This window comes from Perognathus longimembris, chromosome 10, assembly GCF_023159225.1.
Source record: "Perognathus longimembris pacificus isolate PPM17 chromosome 10, ASM2315922v1, whole genome shotgun sequence".
Classification (NCBI taxonomy): domain Eukaryota; kingdom Metazoa; phylum Chordata; class Mammalia; order Rodentia; family Heteromyidae; genus Perognathus; species Perognathus longimembris.
In genome coordinates this window covers 9,214,917-9,240,361 of record NC_063170.1, presented here as the reverse complement: position 1 = coordinate 9,240,361, position 25,445 = coordinate 9,214,917, and the positions used below count along the sequence as shown (strand labels likewise).

The window sequence follows — 25,445 nt, the reverse complement described above, 5'->3', positions numbered from 1 at the left end:
GAGGGCCAGTGCCCTCCACAACAGGAACTCTGAGACAACAGCTACACCATTAGCAAGATGAGAGATGGAACCTGGAAAGGTGGGGTGGGTAGTGGCCAGGAGGAAAGGCGGGAGGCAGCAGGAGGAAAAGGCCACTCTGTTGGACAACAAAGCCTAAATCATACAGCGAATGCGCACATGCACCACAGCAAAGAGAACTGGGGGAGCTGTACCCCCTCCCCCACAACACACACACACACCATCCATGCCGTTGGCGACCACGGCGGGCAGAGCCCTGCGTCTGCTGGGGGCTGGAGAGTCCCGTCCATCACCGCTCTCCATCTCCCCTCCCTGTTTGCAAGCTGAAGTGTGCAGGTTGCTGGGGCGGGGGGAAGGGTGCTCACGATCTCTGGTTTGGGGAGAAGTGTCAAGGAGCAAGGGCAGGGTTTGGGGGGGCAGGGGCGGGAGAAGCAGCTCCCACGTCTCCTTCTTTACATGGGGGGCTCACTGCAGAGCACAATCTCCAGGTCCTTTCGGTAGAGCTTTCCCGCGTCGGCCAAGGACATGACGCTCTTTCTGTAGTTGGTGAGCTGCTGGATGTTCATTTCCTGGGAGATGGAAGGAGAGGGTGAGCGCAGGCTCAGCAGGTGGCCCCCGCCCAGGGAGCCCTCCCACGCTCCCACACGCGTGCTTCCCGGAACCTTCCCCTCCTCTCATCCCAAGGTGAGTGGCTTCGAGGGAATTTGGAATCCCACCGATTTTAAGTTAAAACCCTCTTCTTCCAAGCGCTGGCTGCATTGCTTCAGAGAATGCAGTCAATGGCTTCACCTGAAGAGGGATAAAGGAATAGAACCTTCCACGTGGAGGGGTTGGATGGAGAGAGGGGATCGATGCAAACACTTGGTGCAACCCTTGTGCTCGGTATTTCCCAGTAGGGTATCAGTGGACACACAGCTGTGACTTAGACGATGTTTAACTTGTTTTTATTCTATTTTATTGGGGGGGGGTGGCTTATTTAGGTGATGGAAACTAGGAAAGTTCCCTGATCTTGTCTCTAGGTGTTCTGAACCAAACTTCCCTACACTCAGTTTAAACAAGAAATCTTGTTTCCTTGAACACAAAACTCATCCGCCTACTTCCTCCTCCCCCCCCCCCCCCCGCTTTATTTTTTGCTGGTCCTGGGGCTTGAACTCAGGGCCTGGGCCCTGTCCCTGAGCCTTTTTGTGCTCAAGGCTAGCACTCTATCAGTTGAGCCACAGTGCTCCTTCTGGCTTTTTTCTGAGTAGTTTATTGGACATAAGAGTCTCACAAACTTTCCTGCCCAGGCTGGCTTTGAACCACCATCCTCAGATCTTAGCCCCCTGAGTTGCTAGGATTACAGGTGTGAGCCATCTGTGCCCAGCTCAGCCTACTTCTTGCTCACCCGTTGGCCTCTATGGTCTTCAGAAGCCTCTAAGACACAGGATCCCAGAACATATGCCCGCAGTCCTTATACATGGAGGCCAAGACGAAACAGAATTCCTACACTGATAGGCCTTATGTTAAATATTTGCTTTGGATGCAAAAAGCCAATGGTCTAAAAATCTAGCAAAATCATCAACAGGGGAAAATCCATTCTCTCTTTCCTCTACTTTCATTCCTTTCCCTTCCTCCTGCCTTCTCTTTCTCTTTCCTTTAACTTTCTATACTAAAACCACTAGATGATACTTCAAAAAAGTTCTTCCCTACCAGGTTGAGGGGTCACAATCTCCATTCTGCTAATGAAAATTTGAGATATGAAGATACTCATTACACAGGTTGGATCAATTCAGTATAAATATCCTTAGTCCCTGATCCCTGAAGCCTACCTAATATTTTAGGGTCGTTTGTCCTCAGCCACCTCTTTCTTAGTGCTCAAATATCAGTCATTTTCTTTGCTACTCAGAGACATCTTTTCATGCTATGGATTTCTGGTGACAGCAAAAATCCAAGAGTACTCGAAAGCGTCTCTGACCTGGGAGGCATCTATTGAAATGTCTCTGGAAGTGTTCCTTAATTTGTAACATTGGGGTGTGGCTGAGTTATCTGCCACTCGATTAAAAGCCACATAAAGGCCCTTCCAAAACTTGAGAATATTCAAATGCAGGGGTGAAGTGGGGCTGAGAGCTCCCAAGGTTTGCTTAACACATGTCCTTACAAGTGCTATGAAATATTATCCAGTCCCATCAGCCTGTTCTTTCCAGAGCCTCTGGCATTACGCAGCTCAGAAACCTTATCACCATCTCCCCAGTTTAAAATGGAAACGCACCTGCGATGTGGGCTCATCAAAAGTGGCCGTTCCCTTCCCTGCTCAGGTGCTGGTATTTAGTGATGTAGTGAGAGTTCTCTACCAATTCATTCTCCTAATCCAGGTGCCAAAGCTGGGGCCTGGTACAGGTGGAAGGCTCCCGGATATGGCTATATTATTAATACCCTGTTCTCGAACCTGCAGAGCTGCTTCCAAATCTCAACACCTCTTTGCCTTTGTCTCTATATCTGGAGTCCAGCTGTCCTGCTCATGTGTTATCCTTCATGTCCACCGAGAAGGACTCTGTTGAATTGAAGACCAGGCTATTTGTGTCACTCAGAGATTATTTTTGGCAGGAACTAAACTCAGTGTCTCATGCTTGTTAGACAAGTACCATTTGCGCCATACCCTAGTCCTTTTGTTTTTAGTTTGCTTTTCAGATAGGGTCTCTTGCTTTTGTCCAGACCAACCTTTGACCACAATCCTTCTACTGCTGCCACTTTGAGACCACAGGCATGTGCCACCAAATTGAGTCTTCTCTGAGATTTAATGCACCTTTAGAATCTATCAACCTCAGATGTCTGGCAGAGCCTTATAAAGACGAATTTTGCTTCATTCATGCAATTAAAATTAAAGTTATGTTTTCCACTCAGGGAAGCATCCCTTTGGACACATATGCACATAAATAATTTTGTATTTGGATATAGTGTTAGGAGGAAGTTTGCTGAATTCCAAAACCAGGTGAGGGCTCCCTTGTTTCGGAGAAGTATTTAATTCTTTATCTCTTATTTCCTGTCTGTTTCCAAAAGCACTTGTAGGTAACATAAAAAATAAATGCGGGATGGAATAAATGAAGGGTGATATGCAGGATGAAGATGAAAGGCTCAGAAAGCATTTGCAAAGAGAGACAGATAGACTCAGAGGCTGCACTGATTTTTTTTCCCTCCCTTGAAATTGAGCATTAAATTTAGCTCTTGCTTGGCAGCCTAGGCAGTTAGACAGCTCAAGGAATTATAGCACTTTCACCATCTAATTAAAGAAAGAAGCAAGACCATTTGCTCCATGAAAGAAGATGTGAAGGGAGACAGTGGCAAAGGCTGTCTCCTGGCTACTGGTCTACCTGATTCTTCACATTCTGGGCACGGAGGGGGCCCATGGAGAGTCCCTGTGGAAGGCTCAGAAGGCCACACCATGCAAGGGAATAGAATTCACTTCTCAGTTTTTTCTTGGAGAGGACTAAACCCTTCAGTGGATCCTGAAAGATCAATTCACAACAACCCTCACCTCCTGCTGGCCCTTGTCCTCCAATGTCTCTCTTTGTGTTAAAAAAATCTTCATTGGTGATTTGGCTAACATTGCCATGTGTTGACATCATCATCATCATCTCATGACAGTGTCAGTCACTCAACGCACAGACGGAAGCGACCGAAATACCCATAGGTGAGGAATGGTGGACACAATGAGGCAGTATGTACGAGCAATATCATTCAACTCCATAAAGGAAGGAAATTCTGACATGCTACAACACAGATGAGCCTTGAAGGCATTATACTCAGCGAAATAAGCCAGAAACGATAGAATTCTCCTCTATGTTGTACTTAGTGGAGAAATTCAGAGGCAGAAAGTAGAACGGTTGCCAGGAGACTGGAGAGGGCGATGGGCTGCTTGCGTTTAATGGGTACAGAGGCTGAGTTTTCCAAGATGACAAGTGTTCTGGAGATGCATGGAGGTGAAGATCACGCAACACGATGGATGTATTTCATAGGATTGAACTATATGCTTAAACTTAGGTCTATTTTTATTTACCACAATTCTATTAGAAGTCAAAAACCAAACAACCAGATATGAACAAAAACCATCTGCCCTGGCCTGGCAAGCTGCTCTGGCTAGCTCCCCCAGGGCTCTGGGCTCCCTGCTCACCTTCTTGTTCTTCTCATACAAATCCTTCAGAAGGGCGTCCAGCTCATTCTCATCGATGTAGCCGCTTCCATCCTGGGGGTGGCAGCAGAGAGTCAGCTCAGCGCTCTGAGACCCAGGCCCTCGTTCTCTGGGGCCTTGCCATTTGCTTTTCCCCCCAGCATCCCAGAGCGTCCATAGTCAAATCTGCCTGATGTTTTGTACAAAAGGGTCCAGCCAGGTAATGACAGGATAGCGTGCCAATTCTGTCTTTACTAGTCAGCGCAGGAATGAGGTCGCTTAGTATAAACTCTTGGTAGCCTTCCCTTTGGTATTTCTTATTTACATTGAAAATATAAATGAGGTTCCAGGGGCCAACAGCTAACTCCTTGTATCCATGGGAGGCTTAAACTCAACCTCCACGCCTTTGGTTATAAAGAAGACCAGGAAAGTCACAGGGACAGAGGACAGTTAAGGAAGGAGCAGAGGTGGTAAGTAGGTCATCTCACTTCCCACCATAGGAAAACAACTGGCTATCCTGTAACATCATGACCTGGAACCAATGTAACCACACTCCGAGTATTGATAACTGCCTTGCATAAATATTTTCTGCTGTGCTTTTAAGAAACCAAATCCTTGGGCTTGATAGGGCAAGGATCAAGAATGACACCGATCTTTTCAGAACATGCTACAGAAAGACACCACATGGCCCCGCTGGAAATCACATCTCTTCTTACAGATATTATTGAGCTATCCTGGCCAGGGCCTCCCCTTGTTGGGGGCCTCTACTCTACTCCCCCCACCACTCTGTTCCCTCTGACCTTGTCATAAAATGTGAAGATGGCATTGAACTCCTCTGAGGTCAGCTTCATGCCCTGTAAGAACCAAAGTATTAAAGAAACAAAAGCCCAGGATTGTGAGTGTTATCTGAGTGTATGAGAGTAAGTGTGTAAGCGAGTGTGTGTGATGTGTGTGCATGTTATCAGGGCTAAAGAAGGCTGAAGCTCAGAGAGGTGAGGGGAAGGGACGAAGCCAAGGAAAAACCAAGTGGCTCTTTTACCTGAAATTTCAGCAGGAAGTTTTCCTGAACAGGCAAGAGTCTGGAAAGAAACCATTAGGGCAGAGATTAATAGACAGGACACAGGCAATGGGCCCTCCATTAGTGGTGTAGAGGCAGCATCTGTAGCTATGGAAACGGTTCCAGAGCACTTTATAATCAGGAGTTGGTGGGGAGCTGAGAAGAGGGGGAGATGGACAAAGTGGCGTGTTGATGTTTCCAATGCTACGGGGCTTGTCCTGCTGCCCGACACCTGGCTCCACCACGTTACCCACCAACTGCTCTCAGGGGTGGGCGATGGTAGCCCAGGAATTTGATCAGAGTGACACCGAGAGGGAGGGAAGGTCCTTACCTGGACATCTCTGAGAGGCCCAGTTTGCCATCCCCGTTCAAGTCAAACATCCGGAGCTGTCGGGGATAGAAAGAAGTACTGAGGTTATTGGCTCTGACCTTCTTTCATGGGGGGCTTTTACCTTACCATTTCCTTCCACTGGGGAGGGGGGGGGAGGGAGGAGGCTAGGGTGTGCTCAGGTCTCCACTGAGGTCACCGGGCAATCAGGGACCAGCGTGGTCTGAATCAGTCAAGGGAGAGACAGTGGAGACTCTTGGGGGAGGGGGGTGACCAATGCATAGCAGCTAGCATCAAGGGGTCATCGTCTCCCAGAGCTGAGAAGTTGCCATGGAAATGGATGCCTTCCACTCTCCTACTGTCCCAGGAGTCAGCTCCATGGGGGACTCTGAGATATGTGAGGCCTCCTGCCAGCAGCCACTGTGAGTCACTTCACCAGGCCTGGTAATTAGGGTAGATGAGTCCCAGTGGCTTGAGACCCAAGTCCCGTGCCCTGGGAGGAGGGGCGCTTCTGTCACTCACTATGGTTTGGGTGTATTCTTGGAGCTTGGGTTCATCATACGGCCGGTTGGCTTTCTTCAGCAGGTCCGACAGGAAGCCCTGGAGCACGAGAGGCCTCGTCAGAGCTCAAATCATTCAGACCATCCCTCACCCTTTACTTGTTCATTCCAACAGTCAAGGTTGTCTTCTGAGGTCTACCAGTTGCATAGTGTATCTCTTGAGTACTTTGTCCAAACCTAACACTTGTGGAGGGGCCTTGAAGGCTTTGGGTAGCTGCTGGGTGCAACCCGGCCCACAGAATAGGAGATAGACTGGCTTACCCTTCAGAGCCCGGATACACGGCTCAGCAGTGCCCGGGGCCATGGGTTATCTAGAAAGATTGGAGGTGTTCATCCAATCTTCTACAATTGCCTTGGGGTTGCCTGTCTTGGGCTCTTGGGTGGAGTTTGGTTTAACATTTCACCGGGCTTCTCTGAGCAAATGCAACAATTCTGTGCCAGGCTTGGGTACTGTTAAATAGGCCATATAGCCATGCATGCTCCTCAGCCCACATTTTCTTCCTCTCTACGTCTCCAAACCCATTGCAACTCTGCCTCAGTCTTGTTCTCACACCTTCCATCCCTTCCCCAGGCCCATCCTACCTTGAGCTCATTGGCCTCGATGTAGCCACTTCGGTCTGTGTCATACTTCCGCCAGGCCTGCAATGGGAATGCCAACCTATTCAATTCACAAAGCCATCTTAAGACCTACACTCCTCCCTTCCAATCCTCTCTAATGAACCTGCCAGGCTCTTGGTATCTAAGAAAGTTCAAGTAGGGGATAGGGACAAGGAGATATTCCAGTTGCTGTAATGTCCTGGGGGAAAGTTTCTTGGTCAAGATCACACAAAGAAGAGGAAAAGTGCTTTGACAAGGTCTCCCTACTCAAACATGGTGCAGGTTTGGGTCCTTTTCTGGATCATCTTTTAACCTCGGTCGATATTTTCTAAAGCACTAAGCTGAATGTTTCAAACAGGACTAGAACAGGATCTGGTAGATCTTGATTTTGTTTTAGGTATCGGGTGTCTTTTTATGGCTCTGGAAGTGTCTCATACTAGGTGCAGGTTAGAGATTGGAGAGAACTCTCTAGAAGGGGCGGGAACAGACTTGATTACCATTCACTCTATTGCCTCCTCCTTCCCTACGTTGTCATGCATTTTAGCCATGTCTCCTGGTGAAACAGAATGGGAAAGGCAATCACTTATTTTAGACTATCTCCAAGCCTTTCTTCAACACTCTCCCTCTCTGAAGTACATGGTTCAAGGAAGGTTGAGCTCCGGCGGGGGGTTGGGGGGCATGTGATCTATGCCTGGCCAATCAGATGCCACCCTGGATCCCATCCCCACAGTGGTTCTGATCTGAGTCCTAATTATTTGGTGCATGTACTGGGTCCCTGTAGGAAACCAGGGCCCAGCCTGCCGACCATGGTAACTGTGGTGAGTATCTCCTTGACAAAGAGAGGCAGTCTCCTCAGGTGACATGGGTCTGACCACTGTGAAGATGTCACATCTCCAGCCCACGTCAGGACTTTAAAGGGACACAGCACAGTTGGTATCCTGACCGTACATTCTGGCCCAGAACCATCCAGCTGTGATAGCCCCAAATTCTCAGCCATAGACACTCTAAGATTAAAAAAAAAATAGTTGATTGCTGTAGGCTGCTAAATGTTGGGGATAATTTGTTACATAGGCATAACTAATGAACACAGTGACCTAAGAACACATGGTCCTGTATTCAAGTGATCAGAGACCCAAAAGCCATCTGGCAGAAAGGAGGAAATGAGGAAGGAGACGATGCTACTCAGTTCTGTCACAAAGAGACCCGCAGAACCCTCTCTCCCTAAATCTCTGGACTATTTTAGTGTCTTCTATTTCTTAGACTTTCTTTCAAGTTTTGCTCCTTGGCTTTTCTTCCCTTCACATCCCCTAGCTCCAAACCACACCCTTGAACTCCAGCTATACTTGACTTCCTGAGAGTCAGCAATCACCAGTCCTTCTAAATTTTGTCTCTTGGCCAGGCTGTTAAGACTTTATGGCTAATTTAGAGTCTTTCTTTGATATCATTTAACAGGGCAGGACAGTTTTCATGATGTATTAGTGCTTAGGTGAGGAGATTTTTGGTATGGAGTTTTTTGGGGTTTTTTTTGAGAGAAGCATTTCACGTGCAGCTCAAGCTGGCCTTAAACTCTTAATCCTCTTGCTTCAGTCTCCTGGGTGCTGGAATTCTAGGCGTGCACTACCCACCCTGTGAAACTTTGGTCCTGGTTTTAAACTTATGAGACATGAACAAATCCCAGTGAAATAACAGACACACTATAGACAACTTGGGGAGATGGCACCCCAGTTCCTCCACAGAGCAAGGTACCCAGAGGCTGCTCTTCTGGACCCTGTAGCAGATCTTCCCACCCTGGATGGGCTTCTTTTCACCTCCAGTACTTTGAGCTCATCTTTCAGAGTGTCCTTATTCTCTTTGCATTCAAGGAAAAGAGTTCAAGAGACCCAGGCTTTGTGGAATCTCAAAGAAGTCCTGAGGCTTCCCTAAAATTAGCCATTCCATGTTGTGCTGAGCAGTGGGACAGAGCTGTCCCAGAGCACAAGCCTTTCAGGGCTCCTGAGGGACCATTTCATGCTTCTGGTTGATAGAAAAATGGAACGAATGGCCAACTCCAGGAGGGGGAATTAGTGCAGGAGGGCGGGCGCCCAGGGACTGCGAGGACAGGGGTGTCTACTTTGCAGTTATGCCAGGGCTTAGGAGAATAAAAGCATGCATGTGGAATCATTTTAACCACAAAGAGAGCAGTGGCTAATAATTTAGAGAGAAGGAGGGGCAGATGGAGACAAAAGTGAGAAAGGGAGACTGTGATGAATTTTGCTCTTCATTAGGGACCTCTACCATACGGAAGCTATCATCTCTACCCCCAGAACAGGATGGAGTCGAGGTCAGTCTTTTGCTGACTTCAAATCAGGCACAGGGCTCCTTTTCCTTCCTTCCTTTCCATTTTTCTTTCTTTTTGGAAGTGCTGAGGTTTGAACACAGAGCTTTGTGCTTGTTAAGCACTCTATCACTTGAACCATGTCTCTAGCCATTTTTTGCATTAGTTATTTATTTCTCATGCTTTTTCCCAGGATAGCCTGAACCATGGTCCTTTTTGTGTGTGTGTCATTGTGGGGCCTTGAACTCAGGGCCTGAGCACGGTCCCTGAGCCTCTTTGTGCTCAAGGCTAGCACTCTATCCCTTGAGCCACAGTGCCACTTCTGGCTTTTTCTAAGTAGTTTATTGGAAATGAGAGTCTCGTGGGAACTTTTCTGCCCAGGCTGGCTTCTATCGCAGCCTCCTAAGTAGCTAGGATTACAGGCGTGAGCCACTAGCACCTGGCCCATAATTCTTCTAGTTATGCTTCCTTTATAGATGAGGCTCAGCTTTATTTGCTATGATGAAGTTTCACTTTTTGCCTGACCTGGATTTGAACCTCAGTCTACCTGATTTCTGCTTCTTGAGTGGCTGGGATTGATTACAGGCATATGTCACACCATACCTGACCCTTCTTTCTCTTTTTCCTTTTCTTTTTCAGTGTTGGGGATGGAAGCATTCTAGGCAAGTACTCTACCTCTGTGTGATACCCCCAGCCCCATATCCCCTTTCCTATAGAGAGAAAAAAATATACTCTCTAAAGTAACATCCTGGCAAACTTTCCCCCCTTCAGATAGGCAAAAGAATTTAGGACAGAATCCAGAATACCAACCACCAGTTTAGGGGATCTTTCCATCTCAGAAAAGCTGGAGAAAATTCTATGAAGCACCATAAAACTAAACTCCTATCTGATGCTTAGGCAAGTTGCAGTTTTAAAAAATGACTCTTCTACCCTGAGAACTGATTCCAGTTCTGGAGAGATCCAGTGTATTCATTTCTGGGCTGGCTCGCCCATCATTCTAGGCAGTGAATCATGGAGAAGGTATTAGGGACAGATGAGACTGGATTTAACTCAGCAAATGACAACTGAAATCAAGTTGATGTCCAGTCTTTGTGTGTCAGAACAGGCAATTTGTGATGGGTACACTTGATAGTTTGTCAAACATTAGGATTAGTAGTTGAACTGGCCAAACCCCATGAAATTTCCTTTTTTGGTATGGAAAAATAGCTTAATATCTGTCATTTTACATGATTTTAATGTATTGGTTGATTTAAGAGATATCCGAGTTTGGATATTCAGTTTGGATGTAAGGGTATTAAACTATTTCTATCGCAAACTGGATGATACTCTTTTTCTCTTTCTTTCCTTTTATTTATTTATTTTTTTGTCAGTCATGGGGCTTGAACTCAGGAGCTGGGAGCTGTCCCTGAGTTCTTTTGCTACAGCCATTTCTGATTTTCTGTTGGTTAATTGAAGATAAGAGTCTCACAGACTTTCCTGCCCAGCCTGGCTTTGTACTGTGATCCTCAGATCCCAGCCTAGTGTGTAGCTAGGATTACACGTGCGAACCACCAGCACCTGTCTGATACTCATTTTATGAGAGGGAGACACTGGAGCTCAGTCCGCAGCTAAAGATCAAAAAGATACTAGAAGCTGTCAGTCTCCCTTGGCTCTCCCAGGTTTAGAATGGTACACAAGTCCTTCTTTCCTAAGGGACAAAGATATTACAGAATGGTGAGATATCCTAGTGCCAAACTGAATGAAACGAGGTCCTTCCCTCTGCAAATGCCAGCCACAAAGTCTCCATTGGGAGTTACACACACACACACACACACACACACACACACACACACACACACCCTCTCCCAGTCAACCCTGGCCCATGCTTCCTTTTCATCCCGATCCCCACACTTGAGTATGTGAATGTCACCTGGGGATCTTAAACTGTTCCTTCTGATTCACTGGAGCAGGTCTTTGACTTTGACAGGAACCCGGATGACACCTCTGATCCTAGGTCAAGGCTCACCCCTGAGTAGCCAAGCACTGAGTGGTTCAGCATCTCCTGGGGTTATCCCCAGGCATGAAGGCGGGCCTTGTCTAAGCACAGGAGGAAGGAGGGAACCCTTGCACAGAGAGAAGGCAGTGTTCGGGCCTCACCTCCATGAACTCGGCGCTGGAGCCCACGTGCTGCCTGAAGCACAGCAGGAAGTTCTCTTCAGTCGGCAGGATCTGTGCCAGCTGAGGGGACACAGAACAATGCCACCGTTAGAGACCAGGGCCCGGGAGGGGGAGGTGGCTCTGAGTAGTGATTGCAGGTTACCCCGGGCCTTAACACAGGGACAGCTGGACAGACAGAATGGGTAATCCTTCACAATGAAAGCACCCAAACCTCAAAAGAACACTTAGCTGATGAACCCAAACACATCAAGATAAAATTGCAAATCAATCTAAGTAGACTGGCCGTTGTCTGGACAGCAGGCATCCCAGGCAGGAGGAGGCTTTTGGGAGTGACGGGAATGGCTGTATCTGATGGTGGTGGTGATTTCATGGTCAAAAATCTAAACTCAGAGAATTTTTCACTATGGATGCCGTCTATTGGATGTTAATTGAGACCTCAACCATTTAATTCTTAGAAAAATACCAATATGGCCAGACAACTAGCACCACTTTGTGCCCACATACCTGAACTTTGCCCCCTCTTTAGCCCCCAGAATCCTTGGGCAGCTTAATTAGTTTAACTCTGCTAAATGTGATAATCTCATCCTCTTTAGCTGTGATTGGCTTATAGGTAGACATGTGACCTGTTCTGGCCAATGACATATGAGGGAAGGAGGGCTGTGGGATCTGAGCCTCCAGGAGCATCTAAAACAACATCCTCTGGCAGGAACTTTAATCCTTGTGCCACCACCGTCATTTCTGACCCCTTGACTGTGGGTGGCGTGTTAATAACCAGAGTGACACAGATTTATTGTGTGAGTGTATGTGTCTGGGTGTATGATTGTATGCACATATATAAGCATGTATAAATTAAATGTGATATATACATATGTAAATGGTACATATACACACAGGCACAAATATGTATATATATATATATACACACAGACACATATATGCATATTTATTTAAGGTTTTGCCTTTGGAGGCCCTCTGTAGGTCATGAGCTCTCCTGTTCACCAGCTTTCATCTTCCCTGCTGCCTTGAACTAGGCTCCTCACACGTCTGCAACATCTAGGGGCATCTGAAATCTCCATCTCTACCCTAGGTCGTCATAGTTTCCTATTTTCTTGGGTCATCCTAAGCACTTGGTGGTGGGGCTCTCCTTGTTAGGTCACTAGCAAGACGCATGCGCAGGGCAGAGGCCCGGAACAGACAAGCCTTCTACACAAACCCTCACCTCTGCCATCTCGATTTTCCCATCCGAGTTCTTGTCATACTTCTGCATGAACTCCTTCATCTTTTCCCCAAAGTTGTCACTCTTTGACATCTGTGGACAGAGAAAGGCGGGGGGCTGATTTTTGCTGGCACATCCGGTGTGAGCCTGCATCTCAGGGTAGCAGTGTTTCCTGGACACAAATACTTGAGTTGTGGAGACAGGGCTGGGAGTGATCAGGACTCATTCATCTTTTTCCTTGCCAGGATTCAGCCCAGTCAAGTGAGCTCTTCTTTAAAGCTCAGTCACATATTTTCCAAAGGGAGTTGGAACACATGGACATGCTCCGTACCATGAATAGGCCCCCTTCTCTGTGACATGGATTAAACTATAACCCCATCAAAACAGTTTAGACTCATTCCAGTCACTCGGTAATGAAAACTGAGGCCTCAGGATTACTGAGATACATTTCCCACACCCCAAATGCATCTGGTGCTCCCAAGTAAGTTCTAAGCACTCTACCACAGCAAGGTGAATGGCTTATTTTCTTCCTTAAGGATAAACTACCAGTTCCACAACAGTTATTATTCTGATTTTATGCTATCCTTTGGACAACCCACTGTGAATTAGCAACTCTTCAGGAAGTAGCCCATGAGATGAGATAAATAGCCAAGGGAAATGCTATTAATTCAGAGGGTTTCTTTTTCCTGAATCTTTTCTGCATCCTTTTTTTTTGCCTTCCAAGTTGTTCTGAATTTGCCAATCCTTATCTGCTAGTCAGTATTTTCATTTACAAATGTGCATGGCATGATGCCAAGGATTTCTCATAAAATATGATCAACCATGGCCCCTGTGGGGTAGATATCCCCTCCCACTGACATACAAATGGAGTCCAAGCTGAAGTGACTTCTCTTGAAGTCACTCAGTTACATACAGGCAGAAATTGAACTGATACTTCCTGTTCTCAAAGTCAATGTCCTTTCTACCACATAGCACTTCCCCATAAAGCCTACAGGACAGCCACTGGGACTGTTGGGCAAAGACATCAGCCCGATGCCATCTGAGGAGAGGAATGACTAAGAGAAGGATTGTGGATTTGAGACACTTCATTAGAACACATTCCTCCGCCTTGCTCATGATCTTAGAGTCAGTTTTGAAGCCGTGATTTCTGTAATATCGGGTTTGTTATCCCAATAATGAGGCTCTTAAGGGAACTGTTGATAAACAAACCTGTGAATCACCCAATGCTCTTAGGCCCATGGATTTGACCTCCGTCTCACTAGGACTCTCTGCTGAGCTTTGAGCCAGGAGTTCATGGATGATTCATGATTCATCTCATGAGCTGCTCTCTGAAGAGTTGCTAATTAGCAGTGGGTTGTACAAAGGACATGAAGCAGGACAGGAGAGAGGGACTCTTGCAGAACTTGAAAAGAGGGTCGTGTTGGAGAGAGTGGGCCCCATTTGTTCCAGAACTGGACATAGGAATCACGATAGACTAGATATATCACCTTAGCTTTATAATACACTACACAGCTCCCCAGGAAGACTCTAGAAAACTCTGTAGAGCCAGCAACATTCCTACCGTTATGCTCTGGGATGTGCTCTGGAACTACCCCAGAACCAAAGTTTGTGACACCTCTGGCGCAAGGCCAGTCAGAACCACCTGGAGTTCAAATATTGCTTCACAGCAACCCTTACTTTTCTCCCAGGTATCTGCTGAGGATCTGGCCTTTGTTGATGGCGAGGAGGGGCTCTCTCCTGGGTCCTACCCAGGGGATATTAGGTAATGTCTTGAGAGAGGGTTATTGTCACGACTTGAAGGGAGATGCTCTTGGCACCTCATGGCAGATCGAGATCGAGGGTAAACATCGTGCGATGCACAGGACAAGTCGGCAGAACAAAACTCCACTTCACTCCAAATGTCAATAGTGCCTAACTGAGAAACTCGGGTCTAGAGGTCTAGTGAGCTTTGAATCTGGAGTCTTAATCCTCCAAAGCATTAGGAAGGCCATGGACTGTCTCTATGAAACTAATATTTATATAGTGCATGCATACACAGATGCATAGCTGTTTTGGTGGGGGGGGTCATGACCTCTGGTACCCACATGGTCTTCTCTCAGTCTCAGATACCTGAAGATATTGGGATCAAAGTGCTCTGAATATTCTAACTTTTCTTTTTATCCTTATAAATAGAAAAAAGAACCCTCAACCCTCTTGAGTGTCAAGACTAGAGCCTCTCCAGTTCTGCTGAGTGGAGGCATAATGGGGTACTCAAAGTCATACTGGTCAGGGTGACAAGAACCACCCCCTCCCGAATGGGAGAGGGCCAGGCTTACCATGCCAGAGCCTTTTCTTGCCTTCTCCAGCTCTTGGAAAAAGTTTTCTAGCTCTTTACCTTCAATGTACCCATTTCCTGTAAAGGTTAAGTTTAAAAGAAAAGAATTAAACCACAGAGCGTAATGGTACAACAAGCAGGGGTTGAGGACCCTCCTTTGCTTCCCTCTCCTCTCTTCCCCCCTCCCCTCCTGGAGAACTCCAGGTGTCTTGGTCAGTCAGCCTGTCCTCGGGCTACTTGCATGTGGAGATCCAGGGTTAACCGGTGCCTTTAGGGCATCCAGCCAGCGTGCAGGGGGTGCCAGAGGAATGAACATCTGGCTGAGCTGGCAGAGGTGGGCCTCAGTGGAAGCCTTGTGGCTTCTGTCCGTAGCATGCAGGCCAGCTATTTTAGTGCTGAGGTCCAATAGGTGGCCCTCATTGGCACCAGAACTGCCCGTGGGTGGCAGGCTCTCATTAGGTCAGAAGTTAGGCGGCTGGGGTTGGAATGACGCATAAAGTTGAAGAGGTCTCCCCGATTCCATGTTTGCTGGGACCTTATTTGAAAGAGGCTCATTGATGATGACCTTAGTTACAATCAAGCCATACTGGCTTAGGGTAGGCCCTAAATCCAATGATCTGCATCTTAATAAGAAGGCCATGTGAACACACAGACAGAGGGAAGAGAGCCCTGTGAAGACAGAGGCAGAGACCGGTGTGATGCAGCTACAAGCCAATGAATGTTGTGCAGTGCTAGAAGCATCTAGAATCTGGGAGAGAGACACGAAAAAGGAATCTCCCTCACAGCCTCCAGCTAGAACCAACGCTGCAGATATACACCTTGACTTAGACCGTCTACCCTGAAGAATTGAGGGTACATGTTTCTGTGGTATTAAGTCACCCAGTGTGTGGTACTTTGTTACAGCACTTCTAGGAAATGAACACAGAAGTACATAGTGAGGGGAGGTCATTTAACCATCCCATCTGCAGAATGAGTTGTTACAATGAGTGGAATTGTGTATGTCAAGCACATAGCCCATTGTGAAAGTACCATACCGTTGCTTGAGTTCAGGTGCATGTGCAAGATGGGAATGAACTTAAGGATGAAGTATAATGATCAGAACCAGGTCACAGGGAATGGGAGGCCCTATAGGTTCTTATACCTCCAGCCTGATGGCCCAGCCACCAAGGCTGAACTGAGTCTCTGGCCAAGGTCATTAGGATTTGGGGAGGAAATCAGACAAGGCTAAGGCTTTACTGTACACTGAAAATTCCCTGGGGCTTGATCTCAGGACCTGGGTGCTGTTCCTGAGCTTTCAAGGTTAGCACTCTACTGATTGACCACAGTTCCACTTCCTGCTTTTTTGGTGGACTTTACTGTCTGGGTTGGCTTGGAACTGTGATCCTCAGAGCTCAGCCTCCTGAGTAGCTAGGATTACAGATGTGAGTCACCAGTGCCAGGATTCTTGGGGATATATTTTTTTTAGCATTCTGATGTAATAGGGCTGGGGAGTCAGGAGCCCTGGTGCCATGCTAGGAATCTTCTCTTTCCATGTGTCCCAGCAAAAGGATGAAATGTGGCTCAGCACCGCAAGCCTTTCCATTCTGACCTGAGCAATAATTCCACTGGGCACTGGCTCTCAGGGAGCGATAATGGAGTGGTGGGTATGGATCTGTTTCCCAAGGGCACAGGAATGGCCCAGAGGGGTGAGGATCCAGATGACTAAAGGCAGAAGGTGAGACATGGACGGTGGCCATGTGGGCAGGCAGGGCCCAGAAGGGGCATTCCCCACTGTTAGGGAATGAAGGCCTTCCCCATTTTGGGTTCCCCTGAGGCCACCCTCACCCATCATCCAGGAGGTGCCGTCATGAAAAGTTGGAGTACAGGAGAGGTTGGGGGACATTTCAGTCACAAAGGTCCTTTCTGTCAATGGCCATTTGCATATGGATAGTATCATTTCGTGGGCCATACAACATGACCCATAGAGGCAGATGAAAGAGCGTATGCACTTAGCCCAGCATGTACCAGATAATTTGTCAGGTGTGACCTGGACTGCACACTGGATGTGCCTACCCTGGTTAGGGCTTTAGCACTGGGCTTGTGGCTTGTGTTTTCTGTGACCCTCTTACAGGAGGGGGAGTGACAAAAAGCCACCAAGAAAAAAAATCTCACGAGAATGGGCATCAGTAAGAATGTGGTTACTATAGTAACCATCACTCCTATCCTTCTTGTCAAGCCATAGCCAGTGAATGTTAAAGAGAAGGGGCTGGGTGGGGGCCAAAGACCCCACAGCCTTTCCTAGCCTATACTTGCTTTCATTCTCACCAGCAGGTGCCTCAGTCTCCCCCAATTTTAAGGGAGACAGTGCTTCTTCACTATTACTCTGACCGCAGATATTTGAAAAGCTTTGACCCAAGGATGATGCTCTGTGCCATTAAGGTCCGTGTGTGTGTGTGTGTGTGTGTGTGTGTGTGTGTGTGTGTGTGTGTGTGTAAGTTTTCTAAGAATTGAACAGGTACCCGAGTAGGTGGTGTCATTCTACCAGCAGCTGCGGGCTGATGAGTAACTGAGGTTCTCTGATGGGCATAACTTTTTATGCCCTCTTGTAATCCCAGTTATTGTAAGACCCATACAATGGAGTGGTTTTGAAAGCATCCTGGGAGATGTTAACTCACATCGATGCGAGATGTCATTTCCATATCTTCTCCACTTTTAGTCCCAGAAGATCACACTGTGGTGCAGCGCAGGTCCAACTTTGAGGTGTGTAACAACAATCACCCAAGCAAAGATTCTAGTGTGGTGACTGGAGACCACCGCAAAAGGGCTGGTCTGTGGACTAGCAATAACATGAAGACCCGGGAGCTTTTTAGAAATGCGGAAGCCTCGTACCTTTCTACCTGTTTCCTTCCTGCCCCACCTGCCAGCCTTCTGAGTCCGACTCTCTGGGTAGGGTGCCCACTGCTGTTTTCACTACCTGTTTTAGATTCCCAGGTGATTCTTCTTTGGGGGGTGGTGCCGGGTCATTACTGTGCTTTGAATCTAGGGTCTCACCTTTGCGAGACACACTCTCAGATGGCAGAGTCCCATCTCAGCCCTACACTTCCCGAATAGCTGGGACCACAGACTTGTGACAGCGCACTAGCTTGTTTGTTGACATGAAGGTCCTCTTCCTTTTTTTTTTTTGTTTTTGCTTTTGCCTCTTGATCTCTGCCTCCAAGTATCTGAGATTGCAGATGTACACTGCAGGTGATTTTCTGACAGGCTAACATCTGAGACACACTGATTTAATGGTTCTCAAATTGTGGTGTGAGCCAGCCTCGGGGTCCTGTGTGAATCTGTTAGACGTGCAAACCCTCAGGCTTCACCCAGGGCCCGCTGGATCCCTTTAGAAGCATGGCCCCGAGCCCTGGTGCCTAACACAGCTCACACCCCACCCCTCATGCTCACTCTAGAGAGCCGGTGCCCTGGGTGTCGCACCAGGTCCCCTCGAGATCTCCAGTCTGTGTGGAACTCCACGGTGCGGTGCTCAGGGTGGGTGGGTGGAAGGAGGGGGCAGGGGGCGGTAACTCAGTTTCTGTCTGAAGTTCAAATTTCTTGTAAGCCCTGCCTTGATATTTTTTTATCATTTTACCTAGTTGGCCTCATTCCCAAAGAGCTTCCCACTTCTTACCCACCGGATCTCCATGAGTCTGCCTGGCTAAGAATGTGGCAGTAACAAATGCATCTTAGAGAGGAGGACAGGGGGCTGGGGATATGGCCTAGTGGCAAGAGTGCTTGCTTCATATACATGAAGCCCTGGGTTCGATTCCTCAGCACCACATATATAGAAAGGCCAGAAGTGGCGCTGTGGCCCAAGTGGCAGAGTGCTAGCCTTGAGCAAAAAGAAGCCAGGGACAGTGCTCAGGCCCTGAGTTCAAGCCCCAGGACTGGTAACAAAAAAAGAGAGGAGGACAGGATGGAGGCAGTCATAAGGCTGATTCCTACCAGGGACAACCTCTGTCCACATCTGTAATTGTCTGCATCTCTCTCTGTCTCTGTCTGTCTGTCTGTCTGTCTCTCACACACACACTCACACACCCCTTCCCTCCCAGCCATTCCTGGGGTGTGTTAGGTTGTGGGAAGATCACAAGCCCCCAGATCAGAAGTCCCTGAATGAATGTTTGGACACTTGAATTTCAGTCTGTTCCTGGGCTGTGCTGTTTCTTCTGGAACAGGGCCCTGGAGCTGGGCTGGGCCCCCTGAACCTGTGGACAGCTGGTAGCCTAACTCTGGGCTGAGTCCCAGGCATGAGGAGGCCAGAAGGACTGGGCAGATTGGGCGAGAAGGGAGATCGCAGAGAGCCAAAGAGGAGGCGACAAGGCCCGAGCGGAGCTGGAGGCCCCAGATGGGGCTGGCCGAGCCCAGGAGGGCATCTGATGCAATCGGCCAGGAGGGACGCCAGCCGGGCCGGGCATGCTGGAGAGGCCCCGTTCTTGAAGAGCCTCCTGCCTGTTCTATTAATTCTGGCTCTCTGGGTTTGGGGAAATATTTCCCTGAGGGGGTCTCCTGGAGGCCTAGAAGCTTCCCTAGGGCCTCAGCTTGTAAAGTCCCACACGTCTAAAGAAAGAATAAACATGATGAGCAGGGCAAGCACGTCGGAGGGCCAGGGCAGGCTGAAGCGTTTCGTTTGTGAGAACCATGGTTCCCTCCAGCTCCTTGCCCGTGTTCCCAGGAGAGCCCCAGCTCTTCACGGACTCGGCTTGCCCTCTCCTGCGGCTGCAATCACAGCCTGAGAGTCAGGGTGACTGGCACTCACAGGGCACCCCAGGAAGAGCTGGCACACAGTGCACGAACACTCCACACCAGAGAGTGGGCTTGCTAGTGTCACCGCCGAGGAGTGCCAGGAACGGCAACGCGGAGGCCTGCGGCTGTGTTCCCAAGGGCTTCCCCAGGAAGGCAGGGGGCTCCTTCCAAGAGCCTTCCATCCCGGCCCCATGCCCCCTCCCCGCTCCCCTGTCCCGCAGCGATATCTATCGACTCTGGAGACCTGCTGACAGGTTTGGGTGAAAATCATCGACAGATAGCTCAGTCCCCAACACCAGCTCCTCTCCCCCTGGCTCCTGAACGGAATCCGCCTACACCCAATGGGGTTTTCTTTTTTCATAAGCCCAATGGCCACCTTATGAATAGCACAGTTCTAGTAACACGGTGTTAATACTGCACACTGGCCTCTGTCGGTCATGCATTGAGTGGCAGTTGATGTGGTTCACCTTCCCATGAGTCTTCATTAAGCTTTTGAATGCCAACTACCCACGCCTGCCCCCACCTCTGTGGACCTCTTGTTGCTCTAGTTTGCCCTCCACTACCACGAGGGACAGAGAGTTAGCAGAGGTCAGCACTCGGGGACGAGGCAGGGAAGGGGGCTCCCTGGGCACCCAGTGCTGGCCAGCACTCCTCAGGGGAGTAGGTTGAGGTTTGGAGACTTCTGTGAGAACTATTGGGTTTAGGAGGAGAAGAGACTGGATAGAGCCCTTCCCGGCCCTATGTGGTCCTTCTTGTTATCTTCCCATACCCTCAGCTGCAGGAGAACTCAAGCCCACACAGGAATAAAGAACAAGGACCAGTCTCTGTCAGGGAGGGGGGGGTGTATGTCTCAAAACTTCACCTGGGCCATTTGGAGCTGGATAAATCTCAGAAAAGACTGGGCAGGTGGCTATACCTAGAAATAAGGACGTGTGTGTGTGTGTGTGTGTGTGTGTGTGTGTGTGTGTGTGTGTGTGTGTTCTTTTTTTGGAGGGTGGGGGCAGGGGAGATCTTCATAGACATTTTCTTCTTATATCTTGACTGATCTGTTCTCTGCACAATAAAATGTGCCTCTGTACAATTTGCAAGCACTACTACGGTAAATCCTTTGGGAAAGTAAAAGGAAGTGTCCTTTCATGTTTACCTTCCATATCAGCCAAAGCAGAAGCTCTGCCTTATTCTCACCCATTGTATAATCGTCCACCACAGAGATGACTGTGATTTACACTCCCTCTCATGTTCAATATTTAGTCTTTTGCTTGCTCCACATAACTTTGTGTACAAAGAGAAAGACAGACAGACAGACAGGTAGCATAGAGGCTCAGAAGACATAAGATTCCTCATTTGGTCCAATGGACAGTTTGCCTCTGGGAGAAGATTCCTTTCTCCCTATATTCTTATTGTTCCCAAAGGGTGGCCCAAACCAAAATGCTCCTCTTCTGAGCCAATCGTGGCTCCACACAAGGGGTGTCTGCTGGTACCACATTGGGAGAGGGCATGTGAACTCTGACCCGGGGACCTCTCCAGCAGAGTTAGAAAGGTCCTGACAAGCCAGGTGCCAATGGCTCATGCTTGTAATCCTGGCTACATGGGAGGCTGGGATCTGAGAATCATGGCTCGAAACCAGCCTGGGCAGGAAAGCCCACAGACTCTTCTCTCCAACTAACAAGCAAGGGGCAGCACCCAGGCCTTTAGTTCAAGCCCTGACCAAAAAAATGACCAGGAAGCAGGTGAACAGTGGCCTGAGTATTGTCATGCAGAGGAGGGAGGTGATGTGTGGAGGGGCCCTGGCCACCAGGGTCACCTTTGAGAGCTGACCCTGAACCCTCCCAGTTTCTGCCGAGGGTGGCCCATGAGGAAGAGTTGGGAGACCTGGTCCCGGCGGCCCTCCTGCTTTGCTGTGTGATCTTGTGAAAAGAAGTTGGTCCTTATTCTTCACTAACACCGGCTCTGCCTTTTTCTCCATGACAAGGCTAGTGTGACCTTTGACAACAACCTCTGACACTAAGATGGCATCTCTTCTTCCTTGAGAATGGGCTGAGTAAGGACCCCACTGGGCGCTGGGGTCCAGCTTTTTTCCTATGGTCTCCGTGTCTTTGTTTACTACGAGAGCCCAGGAGGGCGGGGCGGCAGGTGCCTCCGGCTGGTCGCTGTGATTAATGGGCTCACTCCAGGGACCTGGTGAGCTGCGAAGGAGACTTCCCCCAGAGGTCTTTAAGGCGGTGAACAGGGCACTTGTTGGGAAGAGTTGGGAAGAAAGCCTGAGTTGCTGGTAAGAGAAAGTTCTAGATGGAGCCAGGACAACTTGGGTGGCAATGCATTGGGCTCAAGTGCACCCCTGAGGTGTTTAGCAGGGGAGGGCTGGGCGGGGAGGCGATGAAAGTACACAGCAAGGTGGCTCCCATGTACTCCAGACCCTTCGACAGAATAGTTTGGCCTAATATGCATTTTCTAGATCATCTCCCACTTTTTTTTTGGTATGTGCAGATCCTGGGGCTTGAACTCAGGGCCTGGGTGTTGCCCTGAAGCTTTATGGACTCAAGGCTAGCGTTCTACCACTTCAGCCACAGCTCCGCTTCCAGCTTTTTGCTAGTTCATTGGAGATAAGAGGCTAATGGGCTTTCCTGTCTAGGCTGGCTTCAAACTGTAATTCTCAGACCTCAGCCTCCTGAGTAGCTAGGATTACAGGCGTGAGCCACTGGTGTCAGGGCTCATCTCTCACAATTTAGTTCCCTTTGCTTTCCTTCTCCTTCAGTCTCCAGGATGGGACTCTTGAGGCTACGTCCCAAGAGGTCAACTAAGCCAGCAATGAGTTGAGGGGCCCTTTTACCTAGGAGCAGGGGGAGCCCCAGGCTCCGTGAGTGGTCCTTCAAATCTCATGGTAGCTTAGCTATGCTCCAGCCAAGCTCAGAACTCATTTCTGGGATAAAAGGAACTATCTGAAGCCAGGCATTAGTGGCTCACACTTGTCATCCTAGCTACTCAGGAGGCTGTGAGATCTGAGGATCGCAGTTCAAAGCTAGGCCAGGCAGGAAAGGCCATGGGATTCTTATCTCCAATGAACCACCAAAAACTGGAAAGTGGAGCTGTGGCTCAAGTGGTAGAGTGCCAGCCTTGAGCAAAAATGCTTGGGACAGTGTCCAGGCCCTGAGTTCAAGCCCCAGAACCTGTGTCCACCCAGAGAAGGAACTGTCAGCTCTACGGCTGGGTTGGAAGCTCTGTATGGACAGATGGAAGGGAGACGTGTACCTGTCATCCTAAAGAATCCTCCCCTCTTGCCACCTCAGCAGGTCCAGTAACCTGGGTGCAGGCTTAACACTGTTCAGGAATCAACCCCGCCACTAACTCGCTCCTGTGTCTTTCTCCTCATCAATTCAGGGGGTGGGGGGACTCTATCTTCCAGCCTCCTAGACAGTGTGACTAGTTTGAAAAGTGTGTCTTGGACGATCTGGAAGTGTAAGGATTTGCATGATGATCCAGGGAGTTATTGCTTGTCCCTACGAGATTGGGGGGGGGGGTTGAATTGGAGTTGTGTGTTTATAGCTGACTCATCTAGCAAGAGGCCAGCGCTATAACCTTGGCCGCTTGGTAACTTTCCTTGAATCATGCAAGTCTCTGGTGCAGATAAACTGGCGGGAGCATCCTTAGGGAATGTCATCCTAGAGTCCTTTCTGCCAAGGGACTTGGGCAACATGGGCTGAGACCTGGAAATGCAACCCATTCGTAGCCCCGTTGTTCAGTTTGAACAAACGACCTACCTCCTTCATAGACAGTCGTTCATAGATACACCACAATCCTACCCTGGGTGTCTAGAGACCCATGTCTGCCCATCCACTTTTCTCAGTTACCCCCCAAAAACCACAATTTCACCCACAACCATCCCTAGACATTAACCCTTTCCTCCCCACAGTACTCTGGGAAGAGGATGTCTGTTTAACCCTCTCCATACTCCCTAAGATGGGGCAGGAAAGAGGGAAGAGCTGATCTTGAGCCAGCTATCACCTGAGAATTTCTGATTCCCATCCTTCAGACTCTCCACCCCAGGATAAACACCCTGAGCCACCACCCTGTCAACAGACAGGAGATGCCCACTTTAATCAGGACCTTGGAGGGGGAAATCAGATCACTTATTATTATTTTTGGGGGGGAGGGATGGGGGAGATGTAATGGAAAAAGTCTCCAGCAATATCAGCAACCTTTCTGAGAAAAGGGATGGAGGGAGTTCCTTTGTGCCTGAATCGGCCGGCCATAGACGCCTGGGTTTCTCAGCCCTGGGAGCTACTTTCAAAGGCTATTCAATCTGGGCTTGATTGGGGGTGGGGAGGTTGGTCAATGTCAAGACCACCCAGAGTAAAGTGATGGACCCTTGTGGTTTCCCCCTTCTCCAACCCAGGGATGGAGCCCTCCTGCCCCTAAAACACCCAGAATGATCTCTACGGAGGAGCAGGTTGGGAACTGGCACCCTAAGGCTCCCTCCACACCCACTGCTCCTGTGGTGGCCCGTGGGATTGGCAAGCAGACAAGCCTTGAGAGGGTTAGGAACCCCAAATGCCAGTCTCCATTCCTGTTCCTGGCCAGCCGTGGTGGAGAGGCCAAAGGGTTTCCTCCAGGACTTCCAGCTTGCCTCAGCTGCCAGAATAGGTTAGGAGCTGTGGTGGTACCCAAAATGGGGAGCAGGAGAGCAGACGTGAGTGGGCTTCTAAGACCTGTGGCTGCAGCCACTGGAGAGCCAGGCAGAGGGGGAAGTAGCAGGGGAAGCCATGGGGAGCCCTTTCCTGCCAGGCACCCCTCCTGGCAAAGCTCCACCTGGCCCAGAATGAGGACGCCAAAGCGGGTGGGCTATGGCACCCTATGCCAGGGAGGAAAAGTTACTGATAGTTGTCACCAAAGCAGCCCGATGTCTCCCCAAGCTCAGAACCCCAACCGCGGCAGGCTCCACGCCCAGAATACTCTCCCCTTGAGGGCAAAGGGACCCCAAGCCCGCATGGACCCCGTTGCCTCTCCACCCCCACGTCTCCTGGGCACCCATGGGGGACCCCGAAGTTGGGAGCTTTACTGACCGTCTGCATCAAAGTGCTTCCAGATTTCCAGGAACTGGGACGCCGTCAGCTCGGCCAGGTGCAGGTAAGGGGGCTGCTGCTGCGGGCCAGCCATGGCGAGCGAGCCGCGAGGAGACTTGAGGCAGCGGGCGCTGTCACCGGGCTCAGCTCTGGCTCTGGCGCTGGGGCCGCGCGCGCCACGCTGCCTTTATATGCGGTGGCGAGCTGCGCTGCGCGCGGCCGCCGGCAGGGGGCGCGCGGGCCCAGGGAATGGCGCAGGGGCGGGGCGGAGGCCTGGCCCGCCAGGGCTGGCCAGGTTCTTGGGGTGTGCACCTTTGCACTGAGACCCCTTCTTCTGCCAGGGTCAGGTCCCCCGCCCCCGGGGGGCTTTTCCGTGGAAGTGGTGGGGAAGGCTGTCAGTTTCCCTTCCTCTTTGTCCACCTTGAGTCTAGCCACTGCCTATTGCTAGCTGTTGCAATAATAGCAGTCACACCACCAATAGAATAGTAATATTGGACAAATACTCGGCTCTCAGACTTGGGGTTCACTCAGGGTCTCTCATACCTCCTCTCCTCTGACTCTTCTACAGCTGGAGGGGCAGGGACGACTTTTCTGATGAGCATCTTGAGACTTAAAATGATCCAAGAGTTTGTCCAGCAAATACAAATTGGCAAAGCTGGGATTTGAACTTGGCACACTTTTCAGGCCATCTTGGTCCCTTTAAAGGGGACCCAGACTTGCAGAGAAACAAGAGATCAGACAATTCCAGGGAGGATTCAGAAGGAAGCAGAAGAGGAGATGAAGGAGGGGAGTCCCCTTGTCCCTGAGTCCTGGTATGCTGTCACTCTGAGAACCTTCCTCCCACCTCTGATGCCTTTGACTGTCTGGACATGCTCTGGGGGCTTTTAGACAGCTTTCTGGGAATGGGGTGGGGGTGGCA

At 49.4% G+C, this 25,445-nt stretch overlaps 1 protein-coding gene across 1 annotated transcript; it reads right to left on the bottom strand.

The window, feature by feature from the left end:
• Positions 1 to 290: 290 nt before the first annotated feature.
• On the bottom strand, positions 291 to 24,686 carry Calb2 (calbindin 2). The gene is made up of 11 exons (XM_048354822.1): positions 24,527 to 24,686; positions 14,707 to 14,783; positions 12,395 to 12,484; positions 11,155 to 11,235; positions 6,690 to 6,746; positions 6,070 to 6,147; positions 5,551 to 5,606; positions 5,202 to 5,241; positions 4,963 to 5,016; positions 4,166 to 4,237; positions 291 to 587 (listed from the first exon to the last, which is right to left on the bottom strand). The coding sequence occupies exons 1-11, from the start codon at positions 24,618 to 24,620 to the stop codon at positions 471 to 473; spliced, it is 816 nt and encodes a 271-aa protein (XP_048210779.1). The 5' UTR covers positions 24,621 to 24,686; the 3' UTR covers positions 291 to 470.
• Positions 24,687 to 25,445: the final 759 nt, after the last annotated feature.